Below are 9431 nucleotides of genomic sequence, written 5' to 3'. Positions count from 1 at the left end.
AGGGAAAAATTCTAAATATGACATAAAACTCAGGTCCCATATAGAAAAGAATGGATAAATTTACCATTCTCTCATATACACAAAACATATACAAAAATCAGAAGACAGATAAGTTGGAAAAAAACAGTAACTGGCAACTTATATCAAAGTAATCTAGCTTAATATTTAATATAAAAGTTCCTCTGCATCAGTTAAGGAAGTGACAATCTGACAGAAAGATGTGCAAGTATATAAACAAATAAGAGGTTTTTAAAAAAATGAAAAGATGCCTAACCTCACTCACATTGAAAGAAGTCCAAATTAAAATCACAATGATATATCCATTTTTAAACACGTCAGACAAGCAGAGATGACACTAAGACAGGTGGTGCTGGGGAGAGGGTGAAGGAAAAAAGCACTTTCCCATACTGTTGATGGAAGTTCCCTATAGAAAGCAATTTGCCAACTTCAATCAAAATACCTGACAGACATCCTTTGACTGAGTCAAAGTTCCATTTCTATAAATTTAGGTGTATATACATCCACTTACTAATGTGGGGAAAGATATACATACTCAAGGCTATTTACTGAAGCATTATTTAAAATAGCAAAAGACTGACAAATATCCGCAATCAATGGCTGGTTAGATAAATTAACGATTTATGCTGACATAAAACCAATGACAGAACTTTATATACCGATATGGAAGCATCAAATAGTATAGATATACTACACCTTTTGTGTAAAAAATAACACATACAGGGGTGTGTGTATTTGTTTGAAAAATATAAAAGACACTAAAATGATTGCTTCCTGAAGAGGAAACTGCATGGCTGGAGATTAAAGTGAGAAAGAAGACCTTTCATTATGCACTTGCTCCTTTAAAATGCAACCCAAGTACAGACTAAACTGTCAGTCTGCCCAGGGAAACTGCATTTCTCCTGCCTCTAATCACTGACCCCACTCCGCCCTCTCCCACACTGCTCAGAAAAGTCTACCCTCAAAACAATTAATACAAAGCCAAACTGTCACATATTTGCTCCGAATCTTCTAAAGGTTTCCCATAAAATGAGAGCATAAGTCCACCCTCTTATGTCTCTGACCTCATTTCTTACCGCTCTTCTCTCACTTCACTTGACCTCAGCTGCACTATTTTACTGTTCCTGGGACAACAAAACCAAAAGGGCTCACTGCTTTCTTCCCTCCAGTTTTCTGCTCACTCACTGGTGGATTCCCCAATCACCTAGTTTAAAACTTTAAGTCCTTTCCCACTCATTATCCTCTCTCGTTTTAGCTTTCGTCATAGCTCTTACTCAGCGTTAGACACACTGTGTATTTCAAAGTTTGGTTACCGTTTCGTTAATATGTAAATTCCAAGAACGCAGAAAGATTCTTGGGCGTAAAGTGAGCAAGTGTGTGTACTTAAGATTCTAACACCAGTGGGATCCCAAACACGGATGTCAAGAGGTCGGAACAACAAACAGTCCTCTCCGACCTGATGGAGTGCCATTTATACACTACGTCAATAAAAAGAGAAGATAACCTACATTTTAAGAAAAGACACGGCAAAAAAAAAGTTCAATTCTAAACGACGTTTTTCTTGCAATATTACGGGAAAGAAGTGCAGGAAACGCGCAGAGTACATTTCGAAGCTGGAGTCTGAGCTGTGAGCTCCTGCTCCGCAGCTCGGGGGCTGCTGGGCCACTTAACCCGCTACTCGCGGGGCAATTCCACTCGCGACCCCTCCACACGCCTGTCTCCTTTCTTCGGGAGCCCGCGGCCATTACCTTGGTGCCTCCGAGCCGTAACACTTCCTGAAGGGAGAACGCATCCTCGGTTTCATCGTTATCATCCTCTTCGTCTTCGTCCGGATCTTCTAGCCCTTTCTCCGGACCCCAGGGCCGCTTGGCATGGAACTCCAAAGGTTTCTCGGCTGCCGCCATAGCAAGCGAAGCACGCGCGCAAGGGCCCTAGCTTTCTTCCGCTAGGCCGAGTGACGTACTTCCTGTAAGGGGCGTGGCCCTCACTGGAAACAGGCGCAATCCCCACTTCCGGGCGGAGCTTTACTGCAGGCGAAGTTAGGAATGAACTTCTTGGCGGCAGCCGGCGTTAGGCGGCTGTGCGCAATGCGCGCAGGTAAGAGATTGCGGTGCTCAAAGCCTTGTTGCCTTGGAAACCGCCCGGGACGCCTTCCTCAGTTGAGAGGACTCTGGGGCGCTCTGGGCTGCAGACTGGAGTCCAGCCTAAGACATGGAATGGCTGTGTGGTCTTGGGCCGATTGTGGCCCGAGACCGCTTTCCTGGCTTTGGCTAAGTGAAAGGTTGACGAAGCCGCCTTGAAATCACTCAGGCTGCTGTGTCAACACTTAAGATTTCTAATGAGTTCCGGTTAATGGTTTTTTTTTTTTTTTTTTTTTTGCAGTCCTTCCTTGCCTTTGGAGAGGAAAGTACTTCAGCTCTGGGAATGAGCCTGCAGAAAACAATACTGTGACCCCCATGCTGAGGCATCTTATGTACAAAATCAAGTCTACTGGTCCCATCACTGTGGCCGAGTACATGAAGGAGGTCTTGACGAACCCAGCCAAGGTATGGGTCGGGGCACCAGGCCACCAGGCCCACTCGAGCAGCGCTGTCAGGTGTGAAACAGGAGGATGTGCGCAGAGGAGCCAGAGGGCCCTCAGCCCTAGCGGGAGCCTCCCAGGGCAAAAGTCAGGCTTGAAAACCTTTAGTTCAGTTCAGTCACTCAGTCGTGTCCGACTCTTTGCGACTTCATGGACTGCAGCACGCCAGGTTTCCCTATCCATCATCAACTCCTGGAGCTTGCTCAAACCCATGTCCATTGAGTTGGTGATGCCATCCAACCATCTCATCCTCTGTCGTCCCCTTCTCCTCCTGTCTTCAGTCTTTCCCAGCATCAGGGTCTTTTCCAATGAGTCAGTTCTTTGCATCAGCTGACCAAAGTATTGAAGACCTTGGGACAGATAAATCAGTCTGTCAATTGGTCAGAGCTGGGTGAAGTCAGCGGCAGTGTCATTAAAGAGAGGACACGTTCCAAAGATGTTAAGGAGACAATGTAACCAATTGGATTTATGAGATGAGGAAGGATGACTTCCCTACTTGAGTTTATGGTAGTTGTTGGAGTTATTTTTCAGGAAGAAGAGAATACAGGAGTAGGAAGAGGTAGGACAGAATTGAGTTCAGTGGATGAATTTGAAGTGTTTGTGGGACTCAGGTGGCATGTGCAGTAGGCAACAGGAAGTATGAATTTGGTGCTTGGAAAGCTGTGTTGTGAAGGCATCAGCAGGCACTGGAAGCATATTCCATTGAGAATGGGAGGTCTGGACCTTTATGTTACAGCATTAGGCTTTGTTACAGCTTTCTGACTTTCGTTTCCTTTCTGCTGTACAGAGCCACTTGGTGAAAGCCTGTGGTTCTTTTATTTCAGTGTTTCACTTTTTGTTGGGTTGAATTATGAGATCTGTGGAATCCCAGGGTTCATCTTCCTTTTGCTTTTGGGTGTAGTGGAATGACTCAGGGTCCAGAGGTTTAGTAAAAGAAGGGATCCTTTAATGCCTGTATACAGTGCTACAGTGTACCAAAATTTCAGGTAAGGAGAAACTTTAAAACATGCTTACCTGGGTTAGAGTTGAGATCTGCTCTTCATTTATCCATTTGTTGAGGCACCAACTATGGTGCACACTGTTTCAGCCTCTGGAAATACTGCAGTGGACAGTGGAGCACCGCACTTATGTTCTGGTGAGAAAATGAGCCATAAACAAGGAAGCAAATAATTGCACAAGATCACTGTGGATTGTTTTAATTAAATCTGAGGGTGAAAAAGACAAAACCCAGATTGATAGGGATTGGAAGCAAATAGTGTGGTAGGAATAGGGGTTGTGGAAGTGCCTTAGTTATGTTTTTCTACCAGTTCTGCAAAATGACTGTTACTTTGTAAAATCTAGGTAAAGACACTGTTTATTTTGCTTATTTAGAAGAGAGAACTTTCTTATGAAATACTTGTTTTTCTAGTTGTATACGTTATATAAGATTTTGGAGGGGTGTTTTAAAAAGCTTATTTGAAAATTAATGTTTTCTCCATTTTTTTCTTCTTACGTAGGGCTATTACATGAACCGTGACATGCTAGGAGAAGAAGGAGATTTCATTACTTCACCTGAAATAAGTCAGATGTTTGGGGAGGTAATATTCAATGTAAACTATAGAAGAAACTAATTATTACAAACATTTGAGAAAAAAATCAAGTAGTATTATTCTACAGTAGTGTTTTATAAGTTTTGTTTTTTGTGATTCATGAAGTTTTAATTTTTTAGTGGTTTATATACTGAAAGAGAATAATAGAGGTATATAGAGGACATTTAAAAGGTTTATACTTCATGTAGAAAAGGAAATGTAGCCATATGAAGAACAAAAGGAAAGAGAAAGAAAAGAGACAGAAGGTGAGGCATTCGAAAAGAGGAGAACCAGATGAAAAATGAGAGTGGAAGGATGGAGAGAGACAACAGGTGAGGTGTAAAAGGAAGTTGGGAGTACCCAAGAAGGAAGAGAGAAAAGATTAAAAAAAACACTGAGGAATCAGTGGGATCAAGATGTGTGCTAAAGCCCCTATTTCTTATTTAGCTGTATTTATAGTAGATGTCTCCCTTGAGGAAACTTTGAATTCTTTTCAGGAATTCTAGTTCATTTATTTCCTTATATAACCTTGGATCAATTTAGAAATAGGAAATAGTACACAAAAGGAAGAAGAATCTAGGCATTAAAAAATATTAACTATCACTTAAAGCCATGTAATTATTGAAATTGCATGAATATGAAGAAATGGCCTAATCATACTTCATATGTCTGTTCGCTTTCAAGTACTAGTACCTTTCAGTATGTGTCATGAGACCTTTTATAATGGAGGCTGCCTTTTAGCTAGGTGTTTTCTTCTGTGACTAAGCATCGTAAGTGGTATGTGTTGTACTGCGAAGTTCCTATGTGTGTATACATATATGAACTTGTTGAATAACATGTATAGTTGTTTGCAAACATTTTGCTTTCTGGTATAAAGTCTGTTTACATAGTTTTATATCCTGGTATCCTTTTATGCTTTATAATGCTCAAATGTAGTTCTTTCCTTCTCACAGCTCCTAGGGATATGGTTCATCAGTGAATGGATAGCCGCTGGAAAAAATGCAGCTTTCCAACTGGTGGAACTAGGCCCAGGCAAGGGAACCCTCTTGGGAGATATTTTGAGGGTAAGTAACAAAGTCTCATGTACCTGAATCTTGTTATCTGTTTTAAAAATTAGTTTCATTTATTTTTAACGTGCATGGGCTTTCTCTAGTTACAGCAAATGGGGGCGACTCTCTAGTTGTGGTGCGAGGCCTTCTCACTGCAGTGACTTCTCTTGTTACAGAGCACAAGCTCCAGGGTGCATGGGCTTCAGTATGTTGCGGGGCGCAGGCTCTGGAGTACAGGCTGAGTAGCTGTGGCTCAGGGGCTAAGTTGCCCCACATCATGTGGAATCTTCCTAGACCAGGGTTGAACCTGTGTCCCCTTCACTGGAGGTGGATTCTTAACCACAGGACCACCAAGAAAGTCCAGAATCTTGTTACTTTTAACTGAGTTTGAAAACTTTGTTGATTTCCTTGGCTTTCAGCCTTACTTCCTTCTCTCATATTTCTCAGCTAAAATATAATGTCAAGGTAATATAATGAATCATTACTTATTATCTGTTTGTAATCTTAAAAAGTGGGGGTTTGGGGAGAATGTGAGTTAAAAAGTATAAGACATTTAGAAGACATTATGGAAGAATGTATTCATCTTTTGAGTAGGGAGTTTTTAAAATTGATGTAAAAAAGCAGAAGCCACAAAGAAAAAGATTAATAATTTCCATTATGTTAAAATTAAGAACTTTTTTGTTCTTTAAAAAAACTAGGACCTTTTTGTTCTTCAAAGATACCGTAAAGTGACAAGACAAAGCACAAAGTGGGAGGAGTTATTTTTAACACATACAACTAACAAGGAACTGACGTTAGAATACAGAAAAAACTCTTTTAAATCCATAAGAAAGTGACAGAGAACTCAACAGAAGGGCCAAGCCAAAGATGTAAACAGACCTGTCATAGAAGAGGAAATCCATATGATCAACAAATACAAAAAGATGCTCAGACTCATTGGTAGTCAGAGAAATGAAAGTTAAAATCACAGTGAGAAACCATTCTACTCAAAATTAGAAAGACTTGGTGAGGATGAGGAGCAAGGGGACTCTCACATGCTGCTTATAAGTATAATTTGGTGTAACTCCTGTGACTAGCTACTGGACATTATCTGTTAACATCAAAGTCACTCATATTGTGTGACCCAAAATAAATTGTGAGTTTATTTTGCATGTACGTGACAATTTGTGTAAAAAAGAAAAAAAAAAACACCCATTCAGTTTCAAGAAATTAAAATTTCCTGATGTTATGTAATTTCTGCTTGAAATTAGGAATTGAAATTTTTTTTAAATTTACAATTGTCTGATGAAGAAGAATCATTATATTGTATGGCTCGGAGTGGAAAAGACCTACTGACTTACGTTTTCAGGGGTCAATTTTGTATCTTTTTAAATTGACAAAGTCATTTGAATATAAAATAAAATTCTCAAACAATATTTTGTCTCAAGCACCTTAAAAATTAAGCCCACAGGTATTTTTCTTGACTTTTTTTTTTATTGAAGTATAGTTGATTTACAGTGTTTCAGGTTATAGCAAAGTGATTATATATATTTATTTTCAGATTATTTTCAATTCTAGGTTATTATACTAAATATAGTTCCTTGTTGTTCACCTGTTTTATGGTTCTTGCTGGTCTTGTTGTTCACCTGTTTTATATATATGGTAGAGCGTATGTGTTAATACCAAGTCCTTCATCCTTGCCTCCCTCTAATCCAACTGTGAGGTTTGTTTTTTGGAAAGAAAATGTTTGGCTTTATCAATTGCCCTGCCTACGCGTCTTCAGTAGCTACCCTCTGACCAATACAAGATGTTCACAACCATTTGCCATACCCTAAACGCTGTGCTCCAAACTATATGCACCAAACTACCCACAGGTCTTAAAAATGTCTTGAGGATGCTTCCCTATTTCAAGTTCCAAGAACTCTGAAACAGCCAAAGAATATAAGGAAAAATAGCCAAAGGCATAATTACAGATGTTTTATTTTTGATCAGATTTCTGAAGGATATTTCTCTTCGCTTCAGTTCAGTTGCTCAGTCGTGTCTGACTCTTTGTGACCCCATGAACTACAGCATGCCAGGCCTCCCTGTCCATCACCAACTCCCAGGGTCTACCCAAACCTATGTCCATTGAGTCGGTGATGGCATTCAACCATGTCATCCTCTGACGTCCCCTTCTCCTCCACCCTCAATCCTTCCCAAATCAGGGTCTTTTCAAATGAGTCAGCTCTTCGCATTAGGTGGCCAAAGTATTGGAGTTTCAGTGTCAACATCAGTCCTTCCAATAAACACTCAGGACTGATCTCCTTTAGGATGGACTGGTTGGATCTCCTAGGAGTCCAAGGGACTCTCAAGAGTCTTCTCCAACACCACAGTTCAAAAGCATCAATTCTTCAGAGCTCAGCTTTCTTTATAGTTCAACTCTCAAATTTTTCTGTTAGGAAGAAGTTTTCCATATGTAGTTTCATCTCAAAACTGAATTTGAAAAAGTCGTCTTGTCCTTATCAGTCTGCATCTGCATATACAGATCTCAAAAGTACGATGCATATCACCAGTGAATATTAAATTCAAGTGAAAAAAAATGGATGTACTTACACAGTTAGCATTGAATATTTTGCATTAATGTGTATTGATAAAACATTAGTATATTTGGTTTTTTTCTCCTTATGTTTACAATGGCAAAAAAAACAAAGTATATGTAGCTAAGGAAAAATTGAAATGCAAAGAATCTCAAAGTTAAACTGTGAAGTTATTCAGTTCAGTTCAGTTCAGTTGCTCAGTCGTGTCTGACTCTTTGTGACCCCATGAATTGCAACACGCCAGGCCTCCCTGTCCATCACCAACTCCCGGAGTTCACTCAAACTCATGTCCATTGAGTTGGTGATGCCATCCAGCCATCTCATTCTCTGTCCTCCCCTTCTCCTCCTGCCCCCAATCCCTCCCAGCATCACAGTCTTTTCCAATGAGTCAACTCTTCGCATGAGGTGGCCAAAGTACTGGAGTTTCAGCTTTAGCATCATTGCTTCCAAAGAATACCCAGGGCTGATCTCCTCCAGAATGGACTGGTGGGATCTCCTTGTAGTCCAAGGGACTCTCAAGAGTCTTCTCCAACACCACAGTTCAAAAGCATCAATTCTTCGGCGCTCAGCTGTCTTCACAGTCCAACTCTCACATCCATACATAGGGACCATTGGAAAAACCATAGCCTTGGCTAGACGGACCTTTGTTGGCAAAGTAATGTCTCTGCTTTTGAATATGCTATCTAGGTTGGTCATAACTTTCCTTCCAAGGAGTAAGCATCTTTTAATTTCATGGCTGCAGTCACCATCTGTAGTGAATTTGGAGCCCCCAAAAATAAAGTCTGACACTGCTTCCACTGTTTCCCCATCCATTTCCCATGAAGTAGTGGGACCGGATGCCATGATCTTTGTTTTCTGAATGTTGAGCTTTGAGCCAACTTTTTCACTCTCCACTTTCACTTTCATCAAGAGGCTTTTGAGTTCCTCTTCACTTTCTGCCATAAGGGTGGTGTCATCTGCATATCTGAGGTTATTGATATTTCTCCTGGCAGTCTTGATTCCAGTTTGTGCTTCTTCCAGCCCAGCGTTTCTCATGATGTACTCTGCATGTAAGTTAAATAAGCAGGGTGACAATATACAGCCTTGATGTACTCCTTTTCCTATTTGGAACCAGTCTGTTGTTCCATGTCCAGTTCTAACTGTTGCTTCCTGACCTGCATATAGGTTTCTCAAGAGGCAGGTCAGGTGGTCTGGTATTCCCATCTCTTTCAGAATTTTCCACAGTTTATTGTGATCCACACAGTCAAAGCCTTTGGCATAGTCAATAAAGCAGAAATAGATGGTTTTCTGGAACTCTCTTGCTTTTTCCATGATCCAGTGGATGTTGGCAATTTGATCTCTGGTTCCTCTGCCTTTTCTAAAACCAGTGTGAACATCTGGAAGTTCATGGTTCACGTATTGCTGAAGCCTGGCTTGGAGAATTTTGAGCATTACTTTACTAGCGTGTGAGATGAGTGCAATTGTGTGGTAGTTTGAGCATTCTTTGGCATTGCCTTTCTTTGGGATTGGAATGAAAACTGACCTTTTCCAGTCCTGTGGCCACTGCTGAGTTTTCCAAATTTGCTGGCGTATTGAGTGCAGCACTTTCACAGCATCATCTTCCAGGATTTGAAATAGCTCAACTGGAATTCCATCACCTCCACTAGCTTTGTTTGTAGTG

The 9431-nt window shown here is 40.7% G+C and overlaps 2 protein-coding genes across 3 annotated transcripts in view; one reads left to right on the top strand and one right to left on the bottom strand.

The window, feature by feature from the left end:
* CEBPZ (CCAAT/enhancer binding protein (C/EBP), zeta) overlaps window positions 1-1992 on the bottom strand; it is a 25328-nt gene extending 23336 nt beyond the window's left edge. Inside the window, exon 1 of the mRNA XM_010838603.1 lies at window positions 1767-1992. Within this exon, the coding sequence (XP_010836905.1) occupies window positions 1767-1922 (156 nt within the window). The 5' untranslated portion in view covers window positions 1923-1992. The remainder of the gene's footprint in view (window positions 1-1766) is intronic.
* A 14-nt stretch (window positions 1993-2006) lies between these two features.
* Window positions 2007-9431, top strand: part of NDUFAF7 (NADH dehydrogenase (ubiquinone) complex I, assembly factor 7) — a 21319-nt gene continuing 13894 nt past the window's right edge. For both annotated transcript variants that reach the window (XR_825145.1, XM_010838599.1), the window contains exons 1-4: window positions 2007-2115; window positions 2401-2564; window positions 4096-4176; window positions 5121-5231. Coding sequence is in view for 1 of the 2 variants with exons in the window: in XM_010838599.1 (XP_010836901.1) it covers window positions 2064-2115; window positions 2401-2564; window positions 4096-4176; window positions 5121-5231 (408 nt within the window). In the remaining variant the exon portion in view is untranslated. The remainder of the gene's footprint in view (window positions 2116-2400; window positions 2565-4095; window positions 4177-5120; window positions 5232-9431) is intronic.

This window comes from Bison bison, unplaced genomic scaffold (genome assembly GCF_000754665.1).
Source record: "Bison bison bison isolate TAMUID 2011002044 unplaced genomic scaffold, Bison_UMD1.0 scf7180017864100, whole genome shotgun sequence".
Classification (NCBI taxonomy): domain Eukaryota; kingdom Metazoa; phylum Chordata; class Mammalia; order Artiodactyla; family Bovidae; genus Bison; species Bison bison.
Note: the sequence above shows the minus strand (reverse complement) of the source record. Positions and strands in the feature narration are given on the sequence as shown.